The sequence below is a fragment of the Hyperoodon ampullatus genome, assembly GCF_949752795.1.
Source record: "Hyperoodon ampullatus genome assembly, chromosome: 3".
Lineage (NCBI taxonomy): Eukaryota > Metazoa > Chordata > Mammalia > Artiodactyla > Ziphiidae > Hyperoodon > Hyperoodon ampullatus.
In genome coordinates, this window is record NC_136916.1 from 144,790,121 (window position 1) to 144,816,993 (window position 26,873).

The 26,873-nt window shown below is 40.7% G+C and overlaps 2 protein-coding genes across 10 annotated transcripts in view; both read left to right on the forward strand.

The window, feature by feature from the left end:
• Positions 1 to 1,308: 1,308 nt before the first annotated feature.
• Positions 1,309 to 13,227, forward strand: CCDC196 (coiled-coil domain containing 196; the record flags this gene model as incomplete). Its single annotated transcript, XM_079699180.1, is given in 10 exon segments — positions 1,309 to 1,358; positions 1,463 to 1,615; positions 2,919 to 3,015; positions 4,055 to 4,105; positions 5,757 to 5,831; positions 6,033 to 6,092; positions 6,096 to 6,116; positions 6,643 to 6,702; positions 7,071 to 7,208; positions 13,108 to 13,227. Coding segments are annotated over 10 exon segments (825 nt in total).
• A 10,495-nt stretch (positions 13,228 to 23,722) lies between these two features.
• The window catches only part of GPHN (gephyrin), a gene marked incomplete at both ends in the record, with an annotated part of 652,555 nt that continues 649,404 nt past the window's right edge, over positions 23,723 to 26,873 (forward strand). For all 9 annotated transcript variants that reach the window (XM_079700388.1, XM_079700393.1, XM_079700386.1 and 6 more), the window contains one exon: positions 23,723 to 23,786. In XM_079700388.1, coding sequence (XP_079556514.1) covers positions 23,723 to 23,786 — 64 coding nt within the window. The remainder of the gene's footprint in view (positions 23,787 to 26,873) is intronic.

The window sequence follows — 26,873 nt, forward strand, 5'->3', positions numbered from 1 at the left end:
TGGTTAGGACTCCATCATGCTTTCACTGCATGGGTCCAAGTTTGATCCCTGGTCAGGGAACTAAGCTCCCACAATCCACACAGTGGCCAAAAAAAAAGAACATAAAGAAACAAATGTATAACTCTTACAGTTATCTTCTGATCACTAAGTGAGTAGATGAAGATGGGAGATTTTAGGGTCTAGGAGAAACGTGATTCTAATTAGGAGAGGAAAATGGAGGCAAAATCAGAATCTGGAGGTAAGTCTAGAATTACAGCCTCTCAGGAAGGAACTTGGTTATGGAATGACATACTGACAGTATGATCTTTCACAAATTATATCTTCTTGTTTCATGTCTGATATAATTCTACCTTGCCATTGTGATATATCACGTTTTAAAGATAGGAAAGTAGGGGCTTCCCTGGTGGCACAGTGGTTAAGAATCCACCTGCCAACGCAGGGGACTACAGGTTCAAGCCCTGGTCTGGGAAGATCCCACATGCTGTGGAGCAACTAAGCCCGTGGGCCACAACTACTGAAGCCCGCATGCTACAGCCCGTGCTCCACAACAAGAGAAGCCACCACAATGAGAAGCCCGCACACCACAACGAAGACTAGCCCCCACTTGTCACAACTGGAGAAGGCCCATGAACAGCAACGGAGACCAAACACAGCCAAAAATAAATAAATTAATTAATTAAAAAGAAAGATAGGAAAGTAATGACAATTGGCTCATGTATTATATTACTCAATATCATGCCCATACTTGTATTTACCAGTTTGGCCTCTATTTTTTTTAAATGTATCCCAGAGGTATCCCCTCCTCCTCCTAAGTCTCCCAGAGGTAGATGCTTTGTCTTTATCTTTTCCTTACTCACAGAATCCAGTGCTGTGCCCTACAGATAGTAGGTATTCCATGGAGGTCAATTGCCATGGAAGATGGTGTTGGTGAGTCATTTTTGACAAGCCATCATTTTCTAACACAATAGGAATTCCATAATATAGATGTGTTATGATTCTACCCTATTCAGTCAAAGACTTCAGAATAAAACTTTTGGCATTGGTTAAAGCTAAGGCAAGAACTCGTCAGATGTAGTTAGTAGTATTTTCAGTCAACAAGCTGTCACTGATGTTGGAGTTGCTTAAAAGACCTGTTAAATCTGTGGTCTTAGTGCCATTGTGACCTCAGCCTGTAGCTAAAAATCTGTCCAATGCAACAGGAGTTTCAAGAACAGCAGCACAAAAATGATGACTTAAATGAATGGAATAAGAAGGCACATATTTTCAAGAAGACCTTTTTTATTCTTAGAGTAGAAGTTTTCCTTCAAGATGACAAGTGCTTCAAACTCTCCAGGATCTTACTTATCTTCCAAAACAAGGTGAGTCTTTGATGGAGGATGCCAAGTGGTAACTATCCAGGAACGAAAAGAGGGTCTCTTTTATTAGCCAGAGCTGAAGGCAAATATAGTGTCTCTTCCCACAGAAGTTCAAAAACAGATGACAACTACTTGAAGGAGTTGAGTGAGGACTTAAAACTAAGGAAGCAGGAACTGCTAGAGATGCTAAAACCTCTAGAAGGTAAGATCAAGCTGTTATTCCAGAAGTTGACGTCTAACTTGGAGGAAAGACAAAGAAGGTAAGTGTTCCCTTCTCAGGATTTCCTAGAAGGGGAAAGGCAAGAGAACTTTAATCCATAGGATTTAGCAATAACTATTTACATTTTTAAAAAGGTTTAGACCTTCAGCTATAGTAAATTAAAAGAATGTAACCACAAAATCAGGGTGGCAAGGAATCCTTCTTCTTTTAGTAGAATTAAATATAACTCAGCTCATCTCACAGGGCGACAGGTATTACTTTTCTTCCCAAGAAACTGTTAAGAGACTTTACTATCCTCAATCCATCATGGTCACAAAGATAGCTCCTCATTCATGTTTGTGGAATCACTTTAGGATAGATGACTCTGTTCTTCCATTGCCAAGCAGTGAAATGGTAATCATTTCTGAGCATCAAAGTCCTCTGGATTAGGGTCTGGCCTTACTAAATGTACTAGGCAGTTGAGGTCTTAACTCTTTGCTAGGGCACTCACTGTTCTTGGGATCCACCAACTCTCTTTTTCCTTTCTAGTTTCAGAGAATCTCACCTTAACGTGTCTACCTTCATTCTCTACCCTACCATAAACATTTCAGGGAGCTCAGACTTTTGGAGAGCAAAAGCCAGGCAGAAAGTTGTGAGAACAAACGCCAGGCAGAAAGTTGTAGTCAAGCACCAGCTGTTTACAACCAAGAAACTCAGCCCTCTCAGAGCAAGAGAACACAAAGGCTTGCTTTTTTCCTTATAATTAGAGAGGGAAAAGCACAAAGAACATAAGCATAAGTTAATTAATACCTTTAAAGAATATCCTCTCTTACAGTCATAGATTTGATATTAATTCGGATTTTATCAGAAACTTCTTGATGGCTTGATTCTCTAGAGGCTACCATAAGCATATAAGTGGGTTCTCCAACTAACTCAAATGTTTTTATGTGGAGAAGCAAAGTAGGGGAGATGGACAGAGATGGGGGTAGGGAATAATTCTGAGATTTATCCTTAAGACAAGAGGTTCTTCAACCTCCTTCTTCACAGAGGCAAAAAAACGCCCCTTTCTACCCCAAAAGTCATACAACAAAACTTCCTTCTGAAGGGGTGGAGAGGAGTCTCACTAGCTGTTGGAGACCTAAGTTTTGAGCCTTACAGAGCACAGAATTCATTATAGAGCACATACCTAAGGCAAACGTCGATTAGGAATGAAATTGTCTTTTGGAGACCTTCTATGTCTAGAAGGACTTCCGTAAATCTTGTGATTTCAGCCCCTATCTCCCTCTCATGGTAGAGTAGTTTCTAACTGGTCATGGAATATTAATATTTCTTTTTAGGAAGTATTATGTTTTGTGATATCTCTGTCTGCAGATCATGAGGCAGATTATGGCAGGGAAGGGGAATGGTGAGTCCTCAGTCATTGAGCTCATCAAGGAAGCAGAAGAGGTGAAGCAGAATCTGGTAAGAGGTTGGTGGGCACTCCAGGGAATGGCCTTCTGAACAGGGCTCTCAATTCCATTGCTTTCAGACAGAGTGCTCATCTCTAGCATTGGTGCTCCAACACTCATAGGTCCTTGATCTAGAAAAGTTCTGGGTGAACCAAAGGGAGTCAGGTGAAATGTTGGGAAGAATAAGAACTAGCTAGCAAAAATTCTATTTTTTTGACTTTTGAAAAACTTTTCAACTAAAAGTTAATGAATACAAGCATATTAACCCCTCACATTTCAGAAGAAACAGAAAATAACCAAAGTAAAAGAAAGGAAAGAGTTTGGTCTGAGAGATTCTTTCAAAATTTTTGAAAATTAACAATATAGGACTTCCCTGGTGGCACAGTGGTTAAGAATCCGCCTGCCAGTGCAGAGGACACGGGTTCGAGCCTTGGTCTGGGAAGATCCCACATGCCGCGAAGCAACTAAGCCCGTGCGCCACAGCTACTGAACCTGTGCTCTAGAGCCCCCGAGCCACAACTACTGAAGCCCGCGCGCCTAGAGCCTGTGCTCCACAACAAAGAGTAGCCACCACAATGAGAAGCCCGTGCACAGCAATGAAGTGTAGCCCCTGCTCTCAGCAACTAGAGAAAGCTCTTGCGCAGCAACAAAGAACCAACACAGCCAAAAATAAATAAATAAAAATATAAATAAATTTATTTAAAAAATTAACAACACAAAGTATCTTAAAAATTAAAAATTAGTGGTCTAAGCCCCAAAGAAACTGCCATATGATAAGAACATCTTAAGTGGTTCAAGTGTGAGGAACTCACTACTATATTGATATACCACAATTACCATAATTAAAGTTACTATTCCAAATTGTTATTATTTTTTATCATCATCATCAATCTCATCTCTCATGTTCCTGGGTTTGGGGCTAGGCCAATTTACTGCCTTTCTCTGTGGTTTACTATGCCCCTACCCGTTAGTGCCCCTATTAGTAATTTTTTCCAACTTTAATGACTAGACAAACACATATTTCTATTTGTTTGCTTTTTCCTCTCCAACAGGAAAGGAAAAACAAGATGCTTTGGAAGGAAATGGAGATGCTATGGAACAAGGTATGTGTGCCTCTAGGGATCTCTTGAAATTATCTGTCTTACAAACCATAATGCAAAGAAGCTTCCCTTTTTTCTGGTCCACATCCTCATTTTTTCATGCCTCTGTTTCCACCCATGCCTCATTCCAATTCACTCTCTGATCTAATTTAAAACAATCAAGTAATGTCACTCTTCTTAGGAAAACCCTTTACAGCTGTTCCAGGCATAGTCTAGCTCTTGCCTACCTTTCTAGTCTCCTCTCATAGAAGTCCTCCCCTCCCACACTGGCCTCCACATGCCAAGACCTTTCCTTTCTAAAGACTTTTGCTTTTGCTTTATCCCTGGGCTGTAATGCTATTTTCTTATAGTTGGCTCATTCTCATCCTTCAGGTCTCCGCTTAAATGTCACCTCCTCAGGGAAGCCCTCCTTATTCACTCCACCTGAAAAAGGACATCACCCCCCCCCCACTTCCTATTATACAATTCTGTTCATGTCTTCCATAGCACTTTTTATAATATAAGCTCACTATTTTTTTTATTTTATTGTGTTATTATTATTTTATTTGTTTCTTATCTCCCTGCCCTGTTCTGGAATACATGCTTCTTCAGTATCTTGATTGCTTTGTTCATCTTGGAATCCCTAGCATGTAGCACAATGCTTGACACATAGTAGACAATCAATACATGTAAGTTGAATGAACAAATACCTGATTCTAATTCCCCTTTGACTTTGCAACAATCACAGCATTGTTTAATATAAAAATAGTATGGCCTTTTGCTGGGAAACCAAGCAGGGGTAGAAATTCCTTTGTGGACTAAGCCTTTGGGATCCAAGTGCTTTTTCACAAATTATGAGACCTGAATAGCAGATTGTCTTGTGATATAAACAGGTGTGAGTGTGACCTCTGACTGCTTTTTCCATCTCACCTTTCCACAGATAATTAGGATACTATCAAGCCCTGCATCTTGTACTGAGATCTGCTCCTAGTTCTCAGTGGCAGCTACAAATCAATTCTATGAGTTGTGAGAAGTTTTAGTTTCTGAGTTCTTGAGTCTTAGTGATAGGAAATATGCCAGCATCATTCCTCTATCAAAATCCAGTTTCTCCAGAGCTCCCAAAAGACTTTGTATAAGGGATGTCCATATACCTGAGCTTGTGATTGACTTTCCCTCCCCATACTTTTAGACAATGAGAAATAGAGAGATAAGATCGTATGCCTAGTGGTTAAGAAGACAGACTTCAGAGTTCAAGAGATCTGGTTCAAATTCCAGCTCTGTACTTTCCTACCTGAGTCACCCTAAACAAATGACTTAACCTCTCTAAGACTCAGTTTTCTTATCTATAAAATGGAAATAAAAATAGTCCTGTGAGGATTAAATGAGAACATTTGTAACGTAGTAGAGTAAATAAGTAATGTAGTAAGTAGATTACAGTAGTGATTGACATATAATAAAGGTTCAGTTAATAGTTTTTATTATTATAAGTTTCACTCAAAAGACCAGATGGAAGGGCTCATTCCATTCTGAACCTCCTTTGGTAGTACACTTTTCATATCAGGGCCTGAGAGTTTTCTGACTGGCAGGAACCAAAAGCCTTGACATTGGCTTTCCACTTCCCTCATGAAGTCCCAGTAATTTAAAGCTTTGCCAAAAGCTTTGCCAAAAGCTACAGACATTCAGCACAGAACTCAGTGATCAACAAAAAGCACTGCAGATAAAGAACAAAGCAGACTTACAGGACAGAAAGGCAAGTGGACTGCATGGTGCTTAGAATTTCAGAGTCTGTGATGCACACAGATGGCAACAGCCCATTGAGAATCAGGACTGATTAGGGTAGACAGATAGGAAGGATCTGGGCCTTAAGGGTATATTGGATTTACTGTCTGCTAAGACATTGCATTTCTTTCCTGGGACCTCCTTTTCCTTTAGCTCTCTTCTTTCTTCCCAGGCTCCCAAACCCCCCTCATCATCTAGGAAGACCAAGAATGAACTGGAGACATTGTGTGCATAGAAAGTGAAAGAAATAAGGAAGGTAGTATGATCTTTCTGAAAGTAGTGGCTTTTAGAGCTGATAGATTAGAAATCTTTAATGTAGCAATAATCTGCCTAAGTGTGCTCCTGAACTGATACAAAAGTTTATAGGAGATCTGGTTCCCTTGGGGTATTACATTTGAGTCAGAGTGACACGGCAAGTTTCTGGTAAATCATGATAGCTAGAGCAAAGTGGGAAAATCTGTACCAATAATGACAACTTCGAAATAGCTATGTGATGTCAAAACACTTGTTAATTTGTTTTTGAACATTTATTTAGAGATATTATGCTTGTATCTAATCTTCCTGCAGCCAACTCATTGATAGAAAACGATCCTGTTCATTTAGCTTTTAGCTTTCGGAGAGTGGGATGTACAGGTGATGCCAATTAAGAGGACTGCAGTTGAAACCAATATATTAGTGAATCTATGACACCATAATTTTGCTATAAAGTCTTTGCAGCATATTGAGAAAACTGATTTCTGATCTCAATTTACTTTGTCACCGGAGGCTCTTTCTTCCACCAGGAAAAGCAACAGAGAAAAATGGAATGGGTCAGGTATCAGGAACAAGCTAACTTCATTCAGGTACTAAGTCTTCCAAGGCTGGACACAGGGTACAATTTCATTCATGCAATATAGAGGCTTTTAGTTTCCTAATGGTAAACCTGATCCTCTCATCTGGATTACCAATTGTCATGCTAAAAGAAATGTTTTGTGGGAAGATGACTGAAGAGACCTATCTCCAGCTTCACCTTGAGTATAGCACTTTTTCCCTATGATCTTGATTTTGTCCTATTTGAAATGGGGGAAAAATCACACATAATTTCTGCCCACTTTTAAAGACTGAGCATGATAGGTTCATTTTTAAACTTCTGAGTAAAAAGGTTTCAGGTAATAGTGGATTTAGAGAAGTCAATACTATAGGAGTAGTTTTGAAAAATGTTCTCTTATAGAATGACTTTAATGGCAAAGTGATTGAGCTGAGAATTGAAGCCTTGAAGAACTACCAGAAGCCCAATGATCTGAAGTTATCACTGTACATACAGCAGAATTTTGAGCCAAAGCAAGCATTGTTGAATCTTCCTGGGTCGGTAGGTAGGTAGAGTGTCATAGGTACACAATTTGAGGTTTGTTTTGTTTTACATTGGAGATCCCATTATCTGTAAAGTGATAACACAATACCTGGCACACAGTAAGTTAGTTAGCAGTGTTATAATAAATGTTTTAACTATCATCATCATTATTATTACACTGAAACTCTTATATCAAGATAAGGATTCCTCTAGAGGAAATAAAATTTTCCTTTGTAAAGACTGAGTAATATATTGTGTGCTTAGCATATGTAGTTGATACATAGTTGACACCTGATAAAATATTAGTTTTCTCCTCACCTCGACCCCTTTCTTAGGAATTAGAGTAGTTTGATATCACAAATCTTATTGGAATAGACTCTGCTACTTCAGAATAGAAGGTCAAAGAGACATCCGACAATGGTTGTGAGTTTCACCAATCCAGATATTCCTCTGGGAGTTTCACCATTTCCCCACCCCAAAGAATTTATGGCATCATTAGAGGAAATCATATAGCTTATCATAAAAAAATAAAGGAATGGTTTTCTGAGGGACAGGAAGAAAGGGCTCTTAAATTTTCATGGATCTATGAATCTGAACTCTGTAATTTAAAAAAGAGACATGCAATAAGAAATGGCTAAGGGATGCCAATGTTTTATCAGTATTAATATGTATGTCTCTAATTTCTCCTCAATCATATTCCATAAGGGCTTGAATAACTTATAAAATCACACACAGCATGAAGATCAAATAAACAGATGACTAAATCAAGGCAAAGGGAAAATAAGTTGAAGCCAGGTAAATACATAAAAATGTGTAATGAAAGTACCATACAGTTGGTACAGGTAGGCTTCAGTCTTGGTTATGAATTTCCCCAAAAGAGAAACATGAATTTATGGTGTCCACAAAATAAAAATAAACCAAGTTCTCAGAAGAAACACAGCTTTTACTGGTACTGAAATGAGAGAGAAATTTCTCTTCCAGGTCCTCATCAGGGCAACAGGACACTCTATGTGTGTCATGGTAGCTAATGTCCTCAAAAATATTTCTAAAATAAATTCAGAATCTAAATTTCCTAGGCTGTTTCTTATCTGTTCCTTGGCACAATCTGATAAGAAATTATTGATGTGAACTTTTTTTAAAAGCGATGGATCAGCTCAAGATGATTTGGTCCAGGTCCATAGCACTCTGTTGGTCTGACTTGATCCATATTTAAAATTTAGAAAATCTGGATGATTGGAGGAACTACCTATCCTTCAGCCAGTGTTCCATTCATGTCTCTCTTTTAACTGTTGTTCTGATAAGAATTGGAAAGCAGAAAGCTTGAGGTTTGCTTCTCCAATAAGAACCTGGAATACAACCAGAAGCAGTATAAAGTCATTAAGATGCAAATTAAAAAGATAGAGGAGGGGAGGGTTATGAGGGCGAGAGATCCACGTCTTATTTCATTTAAAATTAGCTGTAAGTCATCTCAAGGGATCCATAGAGTAAGGAGCCAAAAATCTTTTCACTCTGGATTCAAATCAAGCCAAGAAAATAGTGAAAGATTCCATTCAGCGTGATCACCGCGGATTTTTTTTCCCTTGCTTGCAAAACACTGAATCCCTGAACTCTGAACTAGAACAGCCCACAGATCAACATCCTCTTTTCTCTTCTCTCCTCTAACGCTTCTGGAGTATTAAGCGATAGGACACTAAACTGTTCAGTTACCACAAGTACATGTAGCCACAGGCATGCGTGACTCATTGCTTGTGTGTTATTGACTGCACATGCATTGAGCACTGATTGTAGACCAGTTTCATTTTCTAATACACACATATACAAAATCTCTGAGTTTGTTTGAGCCCAAGTGGATATGAAATTTAAGTCTTAGATTTTGGTTTTATTGACCTATTTATAACCTAGTGTTTAATTATTGAAAAGAAAACAAAAGAAATATTAGTTTTCTTCATAGAGGGATTTTTAAAGTAGTTATATTAAGATATTATTACCAACAGTAATATGTGTTGTAAATGAAAAACAAATGTAGTTTTCTATAATAGAAAGTAAACATAATAAGTATACAGAGAACAAAATTTTAGTATTCTAACACAGTGCTGAACCCTAAGGCCTGTTTTATCTTTAATTAGGAAGTGAGATCAGCAAAATGTAGAGAGTTTTAAAGAAAACCATCACCAAACTGAAACTCTTCTCCTTGATGCCATCAAGGTGTCAAGTTTGAAAGAATCAAAAACGGAATAATTTTCTCACTGTGATTTACAGTATTTAATGCTGTGTTCCAGCACCTCCTAAATTTATTGCAGTTACCTCCTAAAATCATCTTACCATCAAATTTTGGCAAATAGCAATTTACTGGGAAAAACACTGGATTTAGAGTCAGATATATGAGTTGCAGGCCTTACTCTGAGGCTAACCATTTAGATGACCTGGACCAGTCATTTTGTTTCAGTGTTTTTCTTTATCTAAAGCAACCATAACATATTATAGAGCATGTTGAAAACATGGTTTTGTGTAACCCTCACAATGACTCTGTGGGTTAGGTATTATAGAACAAGAAACTAGTTCAGAGAAGCCCGGCTTCTGACTGCATATCCAAAGCTCACCTCCTAAAATATGCTATAAAGTGACAGTGTTCCAGTATGTGATTTCTTATGACTCTTCCACATCTAAAGGCTATGATTTGAATTCAAGCTTATCACTTTTTTAATGTATAATCCTCCCAATAAAGAATCATACCCCTAATATTAATTTGTTCAGTAACAAAAGAAATACTACTTCCAAAAGGGGTTGACAGATTTGTAATTCTGCATTTAGCCCAGTAGGTGGCATCAATCACATCCAGGCCTTTAGTTCATAAACAGTGGTAATTCAGGAACCTTCAGGGAGCCATCAGTCTTCTATTGCCCTTAGGACAAAATGTGCTACATTTATGTGTCAAATGAAAAAATTAAAAGATCTATTGGTGTTTTCTGCCATGCTTTGTGACACTGAGGTGTATTACTGGCAGCCTTGATTATCCCGTATTAAATTCAGCATTCTGCTGCAAAATCCGTACCTATTATTCCACTCCGTGAACTACAGTGTCCTCCATTCCAAAAACAGCCACTGTCCCGCCTCCACAATCCCTAATACTGTTTGTTTTTTTTCTACCACAGATAAATCAGGCGATCAGGGCAAGGAATTAAAAAATCAGGCAATTGTGCAAGGTGGGGACCTTTTGAAGTTTAAGTACTTAGTAGTGTTCCTGGATAATGTTCCTTTCCCTCTAGTTTCAAAAGAATTGAATTTCACAGCTCTGTCTTAAAGGATTGAATGTAATTTTAGACACACCTTCCAGCAAATCAGGGTACAGGCCCTTCTGTTACAGGCATTTCCAAGTAGAGGGAGGGTTATCGCACTGCTCCTCGCCAAGAGTTCCTCCTCCCACATCGATTGTCCTGTGTGCTGGTTGGCTGCATTGCAGTGGTGTGATCTGTTTGGTTAGCAAAATATAATCCTGTGTTAATACTGACTTTGTAACACTTCAAGCAATCCCTACGTGCAGATTCCCTTGAGGCCCAGGTTGTATGTATCATTAGCCAGGTCAGTCTCATCGGTTTAGTCTCATCTTCATCACCTAGTCTTATAGAAGAGAAAAATATTTTATATCCACGGCGAAGTCTCTCAAGAGATGGGTCACATTTGAAGGAATTTACTTCCAGACCAGTATAAAATTACAGTTTGCCCAGAGTGTACGGCAGCCCTTCCCAGAATTCTGTAGAGTCAAGAGAGCAGTTCTTGGCCTTTGGCAGTCACCTATCTTAGAGCGCACAGGCACGAAGCAATCTTTAAATTCAGCTGTTTCCCATCACACCTGCCAGTATTTAAAGAAGTGGTTTATCTTCCATAATAATAGAACTGGTGATAAGACACTTGATTCTGACAGCCTTGCTCTTCTCTCCTCCCCTATCCCACCCCCAAACGCCCACCCCAACTCTTGGCATTTCCTTGAGCTCTTTTAAGAAGCTGAAGGTTGCATGTGAATATTTTGCTACACTTATAAATTCAGATGAAAGCCCAGTGCAGTGGGAAATGAATACTCTTGAGACCTTATTTATTCTATAACTCCCTGTGTTCTGGAAGCAAGTCATTCTCCCCAGCTTCAACCTTTACTTCACTTTAATATTGCTCCTCCTGATGGCTGAATACACTCCAGCAGGTGCTGCTGAAAGGAAAATAGTAGTGTTAAGCTAAAATTCTGAAAGGCAGGGGTGGAAACCCACAGCTGGCTCCAATCTGAGTCCTTGATAAATAGCATTGCCCTCAAATACAGGCTTTTTCAAGTTTTGCAGCAACTTGAACCTTTTGAATGTCACCCTTCGGTTCATGGTATTAGTAGGTCATGAAGTTAACTTTTTAAAAAAATTTTTTATTTATTTATTTTTAGTTGCATTGGGTCTTCGTTGCTGCACGCAGACTTTCTCCAGTTTCAGGGAGCGGGGGCTACTCTTAGTTGCGGTGCGCGGGCTTCTCATTGCAGTGGCTTCTCTTGTTGTGGAGCACAGGCTCTAGGTGTGCGGGCTTCAGTAGCTGTGGCACACGGGCTCAGTGGTTGTGGCGCACGAGCATAGTTGCTCCACGGCATGTGGGATCTTCCCGGACCAGCGATCGAACCCGTGTCCCCTGCATTGGCAGGCAGATTCTTAACCACTACGCCACCAGGGAAGTCCGAAGTTAATTTCTAAACTAGCTCATTCTTTCACTTCCTATAAAACTCCACAGAGGTCCAGGGGAGAACAAAAGTCTTCTTTCCTGAATATAAATTTTGAAGGTTGAAAAAAAAGTAAACTGTACTTGTATTGATATTATGATTATTTCAGTGAGTGACAATATATTCTAAACTTTTTTGCATCACACAATCAGGAGAGCAGAAGCTTGTCTAGGATTAGGTTGTCATACTTAGCTAATAGAAAGAAGATCCCCAGTTAAGTTTGAATTGCAGATAAACAATAAATGTTAAGTTTAAATATGTCCGAACTATTGCATGGGACATACATATACTAAAAATTATTTGGTGTTTATTGAAATTCAAATTTAACCGGGTGTCCTATATTTTAGTCTGGCAGCCCTCACCTAGGACTGACTCACCACAGAGCCTATTTAGCACCCTACAATTCTCCCTCTTTCCCTTTTTATTCTCTCCCTTTCTCTCTCAGTCTGTGCCTGTTTTTCTCTCTGCCTCCTCTTTCTCATCCGACCCCCACCTTCATCTTTTGTTTGTTCTCCACTGTCCACAGTTAGCCATTTTTGTGGAATATTTGTCTGGGTTACCAGAGGGTGTGCAGATATGTGCATGATTTATCATCTCATTTCTTCATTTAAAAGTTGTATTGGAAGCACACTTTGTAGGCTCTCAAATAAAATTGATTTTACTTGAGGTAATCTTCAAACGATTTTTTTTTTCCCTGTGGGACATGAGCTCTCAACGGAAAAAAAAAGGTTTGTCACTTCAACTTTAAAAACATTGTTTGATGAAGTTATTTTCTAAAACAACAATTAGAAAATCCACATCAATGCTAATACCAGAGTCAGTCCTCCAATGATATGGTACTATGATGAATCCCAATAGCCGTGCAACTCAAAATAAAACTAGGTTTTTTTACTCAAAGAAAGCTCTCATTTTCCTAATTTTCCCCATCAGGTACCATGGACACTGCAACTATGAGCAGAGCAACTACTGGCAAAAGTGAATCTAATGTGAAAATTACTTTGGTTTTCGAAATCATTTCAAAGGCTTGAATAGATAGTGGGTGTAGAATTTTGGAATGCATTTGTTAATATTTTTAGTATTCTAATTTAATATTTTTAGAGGATTTTCAAAATGAGTGCCAGAACACTTGGTGCTTTAGCTGTCATTTTTTTCTGTTTTTTCCTGTCTTAGAGAATTCTGGGTGCAAAGACCTACACAGAACAACAAGGAGCTAAAGGAAGTCAGTTTGATGAAGGAAGAGGGAGGCTCTTTTTTCTGAGGTCAAGGCCAGATGAAGCGCTGAAGGATTAGAAGGCTTTCACTCCCTTTGCTTTGGACAGATTTAAAGACTAGGTACAGCCATTTGTGTTAATTAAAATCTCTCAAACCTTCGTTTTAGTGCTAGTTCCACTCTCTCTCCCCTCCACAATGGGTGGAAATGCTAGTTAGATGCTTGGCCTTAAGCATGTCAGGAATTTAGTCATTTATGGATTGTAAACAGCCTCTGATTATTTTGATAGCTTTTGATTTTTGAAATGACTAGATTCAAACCACATTGTATGTTGTTAACAAGTCCGTAAAAAGCTGTTCCTCTCCACCTCTGAAGTGTTTAGTTCTGGGCAGATCCTCCACTAGCAAATGAGCAAAAGTAGTTACAAAATAAGGAAATAATACTCCGTAGACTCCTCTTACTCTTTCACCCACCACACCCATCTGCCCTGTTGATATTGCCTCCTAGTTATCTATTCCTTGAATATCTTCTGCCTTCCCAGTGCCACAGTTTTAGTTCAGGCTCTCTTTCTTGCCTGGGTTACCACAGCCTCTTTAACTAGTTTCCCTGATTCCAGCCCCTCTAATCCATCTTCCACAGCACCACTGAACCTATCTTTTCTAAAAGAGAAATGAGATCATGTCACGTCCCTACTGATTTCCCCTTGACTTCAGTATAAAGTCCAAACTCCTTCACAAAACACATAAAGATCTGCCTCCTGCCTACATCTCCAATCTCATCTTTCACTGTAACCCCCTTCCCTCATACATCTACAGTGAGCTACACAGAACTAGTTGCAATTCCCCTGATGCACCATGAGTTCTGTTATATCCATGCCTTTGCACAAAGCTGTTCCTCTGTCTGAAAGATTCTTCTCTTCTTGTCTTCTTGACCATTGCCTATTTGACCTAAGGGCCAAGCTTGGTGCCCTTCTACTATCCCAGTAATTCTCAATCCTAGTTGTGTATCAGAATATCCTTGGGAACTTTTAAAAACACCAATTCACTAAGCCCCTCTCCAGATCATGTAAATTATGATCTCTGAGGGACTTCTCTGGTGGCGCAGTGGTTAAGAATCCACCTGCCAATGCAGGGGACACAGGTTCGATCCCTGGTCCGGGAAGATCCCACATGCCATGGAGCAACTAAGCCCGTGCACCACAACTACTGAGCCTGCACTCTAGGGCCTGCGAGCCACAACTACTGAAGCCCGCGTGTTGCAACTACTGAAGCCCAAGTGCCTAGAGCCTGTGCTCTGCAACAAGAGAGGCCACCCCAATGAGAAGCCCGCCCGCGCACCGCAGTGAAGAGTAGCCCCAGCTCGCCGCAACCATAGAAAGCCCGCTTGCAGCAATGAAGACCCAATGCAACCAAAAATAAATAAAATTAAAAAAAAATTATGATCTCTGAGAGAGAGGGCAAAAGCATCTGTATTTTTTAAAAAGGTCCCCAGGAAATTCTTATGTGCAGCCAGGTTTCAGAATCATTGTTCAGGCTACCTTACATCTACCATAGCACTTAGCGAACTGTCTTGCAATTGTTTATATACCCAGCTATTGATCTCCCTTACCAAATTGTGAGCTCTTTGAGGCCCAGGACTGTGTCTTCTTCATCCTTTCATTTTGATCACCTAACACAGTACCGGGGATTTGATAGAGCCTCAGGTATGGCATAAGGCCACAGAAAGTGAATTCCAAAGTCCCAGGTCTATTGACACCCTGTCTTGTGTCAGTATACCACTGGATCATACTGTAGTCCCTGAGATCTTCAGATCTTTTCTTTAATTAAGTTGTCATTAATTTCCTATCTCATGTCAATATGAGGAAAGTTGATTTGTTACAAAACACTGCATGACCTGTAGGAATCCCTTGTATGGTGTAATGAGTAAAGGAAGCCAACTAAGTAAAAATCGTCCCTCTCCCAAGGTCAATTTACATTTTTAAAGGTTGCTTTAAAGGCGGATTTCTTAAAATGTACTTTCAGACTGGAAAACTTTACATGAAATCATAGAATTTGGGCATTAGATGGACTTTAAACAAGTATAAATCTCCATCACTTTACAGAAGAGGACACTGACGTTCAGATATGTTGAAAGGGTGTCCAAAGTCCCACATGTTACTGTCCCACGGTAACAGTTAAGCTAATTGCCAGAGCCTGGTATTATTACTGCCAATTCATATTCCAATTTAACTCATATCTTTCCTCTCTTGACCACAAAAATAACAGGCTCTGCAGTCCTGAGACAATTAGTTTCATGTTCCACCAACTGAGCTAGCTGAGTGTGTAGTCTACATTCTGTTTCAAGAAAGCCACATCTGTTCTCATCTAGGCCCTCTGTGCTTTAGCAGTCCTGAAAGATTTTCCAAGTCAATTGGATTAGACAGAGCAATGAGAACAAAAATCAGGAATATAAAATCTGATTGTACCACTGACTATCTGGAATACATCATTTAATCACAAGGCCTTTGATTCCCATTTAAAAAATTGGATTAAAAGAACACCATTCAAATGTTTTAAAATCATGCTTTTTGTTTGCTTGTTTTTACTGTTGAAATGGGTTTAGATGAGTATCTGACCTTTTTTCCCATTTTTTTTTTGTTAACCAAAGCATGAAATAAACAATTCACTTGCTAGCAGAGATGTATAACTCCTTAAAAAGTGAATCATTTGCCATCTCTAAAGTACTGAAATTGTATGTTCATTATTATTAGGCTTATCACCTTTCCCACAAATGTTCCAAATCTTTCAATTTCTTCAAAGCACAAAACTGAAATATTATAGCCTTTTTTTATACTGTCTTTAAGACTTCACATTGGATTCCGACTTTCACCTATATGGCAGTGCAAAGTTATCAGTTAGATTGGCTGGCTATGCCTGGGAGTCTGCATTTTGATAAGTCCAGAATATGGATCTCAGCTTTGTAGGTACAAATTTATGCGGTCAACTTACCCAACAGATCAGAGACTCATTCGAGATACCCAAACTCCCAAGAGAATCACTGATAAATCCAATATTAGTTTAAATTACAGGAAGGGCTGTTCCTTCCAATATGGTTGGAATATGTCTATATTTAGGGCATTCCCATCTCAGAATCAAATTATTAGCAAAACTGAATTAGTAATCAGAAAATATTTATGGCACTGAAACATTACAATTTTATTTATACTCATAATATTCCAGTTATGTTTCTCTGAGAATAAAATCACTGATACTCTTGACTGTACTTGGGAGATACTTTTCAATTTTAAATTCAACTGAGGAAAACTCTATCCCGTCAGCAAAACATTTAATAACCATAATCTTGGGTAGTACTATTTTTGTGGCTTATCTCACTTATTTTACCTTGACATTCTAGCTATTTAAAGAATATTTGCTAACAATTTCACCCCCAAAATTTGCTTTTTTGCAATGACCACAAAGTGATTTGTAATGTTTGTCACACTTCTTTCCTAAATGAAACAAGGCCAACAAAACAGTCTGCTATTTTCATCTTTAAACTAGAATTGCAGTCATCAAAGGGGACAAGGGACAGTATGCAACATTTTGCCTTACTCTTTTAGATCCAGGCAGAAAAATCCAGCTTTAATATTGTTTATGTGAACTCTGGCCACGTTAGCTGGTGTCTCCTTTTATAGGAAGAGGCTTCTGCAAGCTGTTACATGCCAAGGCAAATTTCTAACAGCCCCTCTGGTACCTTGGCAGTAGCCTGCACTGCTAGCAATTTAAAGTCCCTATTGCCTTATATGTTTTGTATTTAGTCATCAAATATTAGGAAATGGGAAGAAAACAAGGTTCTGTGTTGGAAAGGGATACACGTTCTGCACCCAATCAATCCCACAGCAGGGGATACACAGGCAGATAAATATGAAATGTAATTATTACATGGTAAAATGAGATTTTTCAGCACAACTGAAAAATCCATCATCTCTGCTTCCTTCACCAATTCATTTATGCTTTCTAACATTTCAAACTTCTACTGAAGCTTCATTTTAAGCTAAACTACTGTATAAACATTCTTATCGACCACACTTCCTCCAATTATTAGTCAACCTGGGAGAAAATGAGGTTACTTAGGTTAACAAAATAATTTTTTGTTGCTTTTATAGAGACAAAACTATTTTTCTAGGGTAGTTGGGCTTTGATTATATGGAAACCAATAAATAATAATAATTTTTGATTTTTTAAAAAAGTTCACTTAAACTTAATCCATGTCAGTGGTTAAGTTTGGGACTATTTTTTCTTTTCTTTATTAAAAATATTTATTTATTTATTTATTTGGTTGGTTGCACTGGGTCTTAGTTGCGGCAGGTGGGCTTCTTAGTTGCGGCTCATGGGTTCCTTAGCTGTGGCACGTGGGCTCCTTAGTTGTGGCATGTGAACTCTTAGTTGTGGCATGCATGTAGGATCTAACTCCTGGACCAGGGATCGAAGCTGGCCCCCCTGCATTGGGAGCACGGAGTCTTAACCACTGTGCCACCAAGTAAGTCCCAGGGACTATTTTTTCTTTACTTGTGTATACTGAATCCTAAAAACTGAAGGCCTTGTAGACAGAGCCCTTTTAAGAAATTAAATAGTTTCTGGACACTTAATGTTACTTTTCCACTTAACAAATCTCATTCTCCTTTCCCTTATCTAATAATTCCTTCCTCTTCTAGCAAATACTGTCCTCCTGCTCTTTTGTCTACACTTTCTTTGAATTAAGGAGGGAGAAAAACCAGTGCTTTCTTTAGAAATAAAACTTTTTTGTTTCTGGTTTCCTTCTTTTATCAGATAAGCAGCCATATAAGTAAGTGGTGACCTTGTACATTTGTAAATTGTCAGGACACACAGGGAAGAGCTTCTCTATCTTCTGAATATTAACATGAAACAATGTGGGTGGTATCAAATGTATAAATTAAAGCCCTCAGAAAAGATTAAAATCTATAGTAATGGTAGAGAGAGATAGGAGATTTTGTGTGTGTGTGTGGAGGGGTGTTATGCATTTATTTTCCCAACTGCTATGCTACTTCAGATGCCTTAATGGAAGTATCCAGCTTTTCAACTTTTTATCACCAGAAACAATTTTAAGTTTCAGTTGACATTTCAGTTTAAACTCTTTCTGACTAACTACTAATCTATCAAGGCACTAGCCTTACATATGGTACCCAGATGCATCCTCCCTTGATCTTTGTCTATTTGGTAGGGGTTCATCTGATCCTGATCCTCTGGGTGAGCACATGACTGAGGCCAACCAATTAGAAAATGCTATTACCTTTGCCTTAGTGCTTTGGGATGGAGACATGACCTAAACTTATGGTTTCCAAGATTTTGGTCTCAGGACCCCTTTACACTCTTAAAAATTATTGAGGACTCCAAAGAGCTTTTGTTTAAGTAGGTTATACCTATTGGTATTTACTATATTAAAAATTTTTAAATATAAGAATATACAAACACACATTCCATTAGCTATCAGAGTGATGACATCACTACACATCATGTAGCCTCTGGAAAATTCTACTGTATCAAATGAGAAAATGAGAGGAGAAAGGCACATAATGGCTTAGTATTAGTATGAAAATACTTTTGACTTTGTAGACCCTCTGAAAAGATCTTGGAGTTTCCCGGTGTCCCTAGATGGACTCAAACATTACTCATCTAAATTATAGCTTACAGAAGCCAATACATGTCTGAACTTCCTAGCTGCATGAGCCAATGAATTCCTTTAGGCTTAAACTAGCGTCAGTCACTTACAACCAAAAATAGCCTCATTCATCTGGATTTCCAGTTGGGGACCTCAGAGGAAGAGAGTGTGAGGAAAAATACAAAGGACTGTGGCACAAAATTATTCAAGCAGCAATCTGTGCAGCAGAATATAATATCAAAAGTCCAAGGAAGGAAAAGTTCAATTAATTTTAATAAACATGGCAGACATCGGAAAACATTGTCCTAGTTGTTCCCAAATAAGTGTCATCAAACTCCATGAGAAATTGATGTGGCTCAGCTCCACTTTACTAAAAGATAACAAGGGCATCAGAACTAAAACCAAAATGTCAATTTCATTAGTAGGACTGACTAAATTTATCTTATTAGACTTTGGAAATTTCTAATTTAGAAAACTACTTCTGGGGGAAAAGCATTAGGCTAATTAGGTCAAAAATTTTAAATTTCCCCAGTATTCTCTATTCTATAGAGCTGTATTTTCTCTAAAAATGTGTCTAATTTCTAAATCTCAGCTTTCTATTTCTTTTAAAAAATTATTTATTTATTTTTGGCTGCGTTGGGTCTTCATTGCTGCGCGCGGGCTTTCTCTAGTTGCATTGAGCGGGGGTTGCTCTTTGTTGTGGTGTGCAGGCTTCTCATTGCGGTGGCTTCTCTTGTTGCGGAGCACGGGCTCTAGGCCTGTGGGCTTCAGTAGTTGTGGCTCGCAGGCTCTAGAGCGCAGGCTTAGTAGTTGTGGGGCACGGGCTTAGTTGCTCCGCGGCATGTGGGATCTTCCCAGACCAGGGATCGAACCCGTGTCCCCAACATTGGTAGGTGGATTCTTAACCAGTGCACCACCAGGGAAGTCCCTAAATCTAGCTTTTAGAGAAACTTCTGAACATTCTTTTCTAATAGGCTGAGTTTGTAATTTATATGTTTACACAGTAATGTAATCTATGACCACCTGTACTGGGTTGAATAGTGTCCCCTCAAATTTCACATCCACATAGAACCTTGGAATTTGGAAATAGGGTCTTTGGAGATGTGATTAGTTAAGATGAGGTCATACTGGATTAATATGGGCCCTAAATCCAATGACTGGTTTTCTTATAAGAAGGGCAAGTAAAAATACACACAGGGAAGAAGGCCATGTGAAGACAAAGGCAAAGACTGAGTGATGCAACTGTAAGTCAAGGAACGCCAAGGATTGCAGGTAACCACTGGAAGCTAGAAAGAGGCAAGGGAAGAACTCTTCTCTAGAGACTTTAGAGTGAGCATGGCTTTGCTGACACATTGATTTTAGATTTCTGGCCTCCAGAACCATGAGAGAATAAATTTCTGTTGTTTTAAGTCACTGAGTTAGTGGTACTTAGTTATGGCAGCCCTAGGAACTAATACATTGCCAGATTCAGTCAGTCAAAAGTTCATCTGAACTCTATCACCCTTCCTTTGGGGAAAATACTATGTTAAAATCAACCAGAGCTTCACCTTACATCCAGTTTTTAAAAAATTGTGCTAAAAACACCTAACAAAATTTACCATTTTAATCATTTTAAAGTGTACAGTTCAGTGGCATTAAGTATATTCAAAATGTTGCTTGCACCCATTTGTAATCCACTCAGTTGTGGCTATTAGCCAATCGGGAAAGAGGCAAGAGTAGAATAAGCCTTAGTGGAAGAATAATGCATTACCATATTTGTTCTTGCTTGCATCTAGTGCTAATGAGGAGAGTCTAACCCCAGAAAAGCCAGTAAACTTTTGCCTTATTTATATTGAAAGTGTGATTAACCACAGGAAAACTAAAGTACTGGGAGGACTAAATGTAAATACACCAGTACCAGAAAAACTCAACTGTCCTTCATTCAGCAATTCGCTTCTACTGATAAACTTTCATCTTTATAATGAAAGTCATTATGACAGCCAAGTGTTACCCATCTTTTATGTTCTCAGTTAGTGTAAACTCAATTTTCATTACTAAAATCTCAGGAATGGAGAGAATAAATCCCTGGGCACTTGTAATGCTTTATATACAAACTCCGAACTTTTCCACTTTCTACCCACCCCCAATATGTTCCTGAGACATTTATCAATCTTTGGAAATGCTACTCTCTTCCCACTTACCAGAAAGTTTCCTTTGTTGTAACACTTGATTCCCAGATGAATTCTGAAGAAATGTCACATGGTAACGGGAGTTAAAAAGCATGTGGATACTGCAATATTCATTCAATAACCAGCAGTAAAACAAAAAGTCCCACTAGACAGCAAGGTCACTACGCTTTTCCTGTGTAAATTTTCTTAGAGCTTCCTAAATTCAGCTGAGATGAATATACTTGGGGTAAATTGTTGAAAGACAAGCATCTATTATAATTGTCCAGTTTAATTCTGTTAACATTACTTCTTTTCAGCAATTTTAGCAGGTTTAACAAACTAACCTCCATATACTTTAAAAGGCTTAATTCATCTTCACCCTTCCCAATCAAAATTTTTAAAATAAATTTATTATTTATTTATTTATTTTTGGCTGCATTGGGTCTTCGTTGCTGCGCGCGGGCTTTCTCTAGTTGTGGTGAGTGGGGGCTACTCTTCGTTGTGGTGCGTGGGCTTCTCACTGTGGTGACTTCTCGTTGCGGAGCACAGGCTTCAGTAGTTGCAGCATGCGGGCTTCAATACTTGTGGCTCGCGGACTCTAGAGCACAGGCTCAGTAGTTGTGGTGCATGGACTTAGTTGCTCTGCAGCATGTGGGATCTTCCCGGACCAGGGCTCGAACCCGTGTCCCCTGCACTGGCAGGAGGATTCTTAACCACTGAACCACCAGGGAAGTCCCCCAATGAAAATTTTAATGAATTTCACCATTGCTGCTTTTATAGATACAGAAAGTCCCTTGTTTTCTGTTATTTGTGAAACAAAAGTGCCAGTTTCTTTCTATGAATAATAACGGAATATTCTAAATGGAAGGGGTGCGTATCTACCAGCTTATATAAAGGATAAAGACCCCAATTCATTTAAGGTTACAGAACCTATAGTGGGCAGGATTAGAATTTATCTCTCTGAAAATTCAAGACATTTTAAAATCATTTCAAATTTGGGGGAGCTAGAGGGAATAAAGGTAGAAAGGTAATGTAACCAACCATTTGCTCATCTTTAGTTTGAAATAAAGAAAACATACTTTCACATATATATCTCTCATTTGAAACTAGTTAAGAATCCATTGGCTCCCAGGCTCTATGGTGATAGATTATTATAGGAGGTGGGTTCATGATCTGGCTTCAATTTTAAATCCACTGTCAAAAATACTAGCAATACACATACTCAAAAGAAATTTTACTAATTAATTTTCTCCCACCTCAATTCCACCCATTATCCCCTTTGTACTCCCATTATTTAAAATGAAATACATAACAATGTGAATCTTCAGGTGTAAGTCCACGTTCTAGTTGGCACAATAAAACATAACCATCAAACTGAGATTTTAATTGTATACAAATGTTGATGATTATACTTTTTTTTGACATTTTGCTTTTCATTTTTATGCTTCCCGGTTTTACCAAAGCTGAGAAGAAAAAAAAAATACATATACATGTGTGTGTATATACTGTTTTTTATTCAGAAGTTGAAAGGGCTAGAAAGAAGGGAACTAAGAAACCCATGTGAAATAGCCACAGGTGATTCATATCACACTTTATGAAAGACACATGAAGATAAGTGGCAACAAAAGCTATTTTCATGGTAACCTCATATCCCACAAATACTGAAATGAAAATTGCCACCACCGGGGTTCTATTTCCAGGTTTGTGATTGTGGCTCAGGGGGGAGGAACATTCTCTAATCTCATTCTCTAAGATTGATGCTTTTCACCTAAAAGCAGAGCCTTTAGCGAAGAAGCCTGATGCCACAAAACCATGCGACAGCGGGAGAAAGAGAAGCCAGCTATCTCTCCTCAAGATGCTCTGCCGCAGGCTCCTAAGCCTCGCTAGTGAGGATCCTCCTGAAGGTACAGACTTGGAGTTGGGAAATCCTATGCTAGGGCGGCAAGCGGGAAGATAAGGCAGGATAGGATACCTCCTCCTTCGCCAACCGCGGGCTGTCACAGCAGCTGCGGTTCTGCCACCCACGCAGCTTTCTAAGGCACCTCCAGGGTCCCTGGCGCCTTTCCTCTTCCCCTCGGGAAAGCTGCTTTGCCGCCCCAACAGCCGCCCGGAGTAGCTGACAAACGCCGGGCTCGGCAGGAGATTGCTTCTGTCTGGAGCTCGGCAGAGGCAGCGTTCATGCCTCGCGCGTACCCGCGTTCTCCCAACCAATCCCGCGCTACTCGCGCGCCCAGGAGCGTTATCCGGTTCTGCTCGGGCTGTGGGGGCTCCTTCCCGTTCCCAGCACTCGGCCACCGAGCTCTCACTCCTCCCCTCACTCGCCACGAGTTCCACGATTCGCGGTGTAGCTCCGCCCCTGTCCCCGAGTCCGCCCCCGCGACCTCCCGAGCTTGTGCTCTCCTTTCCCCTCAGTCTCTTGCCGTCCAGCGGCCCTGGGTCTCGCGCTCCGCAAAGCGACAAGAGTCTCTCCCGCCTCGTTCCTACGCCTCCGCGCGCTCTCCCTCAGCAGCCACCGCGTAACCCACCCGCAGCTCGCTGTCTCGGACTCGGACTCGGGGTCGCGCGCCCTGACTCCGCCTACTTCCCCCCGCGGACTCGCGCCCTCCGGGCCCGGCCTCTCACTCGCGCAGGCCGCCGAGCGCTCGCCTCACGCTCGCCTCACGCTTCCCGGGCGCTCTCGCGCTTTCCGAGGCGAGCGCGCTCCCGGCCCGCGCGCTCCGGGCTCTGGCTTTTCCCGGCTCCCGTCAGTGCGGTGACTGCGCTGGGAAACATGGCGACCGAGGGAATGATCCTCACTAACCACGACCATCAAATCCGGGTCGGAGTCCTCACAGGTAACCGGGGGAAGGAGGTCCAGGACCGCCGCGGCTGCTGTCCCCGGCTTGCCTCAGGCTTCTCGCCTGTGGTGACCCTTCTCTGTGGCCTCGGGAGGAGGGAAGGCTGAGGAAGGGGACTGGGGGGGGGGGGGCGGACGTTTTACAACCGCTGAGAACTGCTGGAGGTTGGGGTGTTCCCGCGGGGTCGCCCGGGAGCTGGGGCCGACCCCGTGGGATGCCAGGTCCCAGTGCCGTCGCACCCTAAGTCCTGGGCCCCTGGGGACAGAGGGGCCGGTGCGGCGGCCGCTGCGGGGCTCCTTGCTGCCAGTGCAGGCGGCGGGATCCCGGTTCCGCAAGCTGGAGCACGCCGCTGTCGGCCGGCCCGCGCGCTTCCTCCGCTACTGCTGGTCCCAGAGAGGGGGGAATCCCATTTCCACCCCCTCCCTCCTTTCCCTTCCCCCGACCCGGGCGGCCCCGCTCTGCTCTAGCCGTGCTTTCGCGGGGCACCGGCCGGAGCCGACACGGGTGTTCGTTAGGCGAAACTCTGCTCCGCCTCCGGCTGCCCCTCGCGAGCCGGGAATCCCCTCAGCCACCCACGGGACACCCCTCGTCTCCCCCCGGAGGTGGGGGATCGGCTTGCACCCGGACCTCGGAAAGTGTTTGCATTCCGCCTTCCCAAGCAAAGGGCCCTCTGCCCGCCTCTTCGTTTTCTTAGAGGGACAGACTGTTATCTGCGGCCGGGGATCCAGCCCTTTTTACTTGAGAGGGAAGGATTCTCCCACTCGGGCTCCTCTGTTCCCCTCCCTTCTGGGACCACCCGCCCCCCGCCCGGATGGTCCCGAGGCTTGTGAGGAGCGCACTTTTCCCGGGTCGCATTTCCCTGCCTCGCAGAAGCCGTGTGTGCTCTGCATGTCTGATTCCGTTGCGCTGTATTTGGGTAACATCCCTCAGTTCGGCGACAGGCAGTTGCTGCAGGGCATGACTTCCGAGATGAATAGCAAGCCGATTTGTAGGGGTTTCTGCTGTGGTTCTGTAGTTGGTAAGGTTTCTGTGTAATTGAGTGGCGAGGTGGGGGTTAAAGAACTATATTTAGAACCTGAGGGCTTAGTTTGGAGTGAAGGAAATCCAGGACTTGCTGATTTCGGAAAAAGAAGCGAGGTAGACGGGAATCCTGGTGTTCTCCTCCCGCCTCCCGCCCCCCCAACACACACACACACACACACACACACACACGCACTTTTTAATTTTTTTCCCTTGTCAAATTCTGACAGGTTGAGACGGTGCTCGAGAAGGAACTAAATTGAATGAGACTTGCTTTTATTATTAGGTAGAAAAAAATCTCTCCTGGTAAGATAAATGCAAAGCTTAATTTGGCTGCTGAGTTTTATGAAAAAGATTTCCATGGTACCCCTTCCTGTCTTTTTAAGTAACTGGGTAGCCTTTCTCTGATATTGTTTCCAGATGTTAATGGTGATTTATTGAATTTTCCTAATTGAAAGCCCCTGGGATAGAGAAACTAGTCTAAACCAGTTGCAGGGAAGGGACCCTCCTCCGCCCCCCGCCCCCCCCATTAGAAGATGCGCTGTTCTCTTCTTTGGGTGCTGAAGTTCTTGCCTTGTATGAAGATTCAGTTGTAACTCAGAAGTCTTGGAGTTGACATTGCTGTTTTTCAAAGAATCTAATTGCGGGGTGTAAAAGTATATACCCTATATCAACCCTCAACTTGCACTTTAAATTCTAGCTGTGCTTTGAAAATTATTAGAGTAGTGAGAATGAAGCTTAATAGAAACCAAAGTATGTCAACTGTCCATGGAAATGAAAGGTCATAGATGTTTTAAAGTTAAACCATAGAGATTAAAAAATTTTCTTTTTTATTTAAGCTTTCTATAATAGTTTTATTTAGTGAATCATCTTACCTGAGTTAAGTGACATTGTAGATAGCTGTTGTACAGAATGCTTTGAAAGATGCAGCCCTTATCTGTGTCTCTGCAGTCCAATAGGGATGACATTGGTATGCAAACAACTAAAGAAACAGTGTATGTCATCACTGTGCTAAAATTGTCTAAATAAATTACTTGTGTGATTGAGAGCTAAATGTAAAAGGTATTCCATACTCAGATGGATTAGGAGCAAATGTGATTACCTGAAGGGATAATTTGGTACATTTAGCAGGGCTAAGAAGAAACTGACATTTTAAAGGGGAGTTGAAAGTCATTGGCAACCTTATAAATGAATATGTTGCTGAGGGTGAGGCTCTGGAGCAGAATAAAAATGTAATGCAAAGGCCCTGAAATGCCCAGGTAGGATAGGTAGGTGGCACGAGCAGAATGTCAATGAGAGAACTTTGGCAGTGGAATTAAAGACGATCTAGGGAAACTGTCTCATGAGAATGAGGTATAGTAGTTTAGGGGGAGAAGTCTAGGGTCAGGAATAAGGATATAGGTGAAGGAATGAAAAGGAAGTTGCACATTTGGGAGAAGTGGTAACAGAGGACAATAGAATTTGGTGATAAAATGGATATTTGAAGTCAGAAATAACTCTGAGAGATTTTTACGTAAAGTTAGTGATATAAGTATTGTCTGCTATGATAGAGCCTGGAAATGTGGAGAAGAATCAGAGGAAAGAGCACCAGTCCCCAGTCTGAATAGTGGATTTTACTACAAACAGCTTAATATTTATGGTCTTAACATTCCATGTGATTTTGTACACACAAAGAAAACCTACAGAAATAAAACCATGTTGCACAATTTTGTCCTGTAGAACTTCCAAATACTGCAGTTTTACTATGTAAAACTATTCTTTACTGAACTTAAGTACTATGATTTCATACTTAAGAAAATTGAATTGAGGCCACACTTAAAACCTTGATTTTGTGAGTTATAATTTGTGGCTTTATTAAAGGTGGAGGGCTTGTTTTATAAAATATCTTCTCCATGTTTCATAAGAGTGATTTTAAGTATTTTATCTAAGTCTGTTTTACAGAGGTTTTAGAGGAAAACTTAGAGGTTTTAGAGGTTTTACATATTTTAGAGGAAATGCACACATTTTACAATATGTTAGTATTTTGGTGAATTGTGTTGTCATTTCTAAAATCTTTGATTTCTT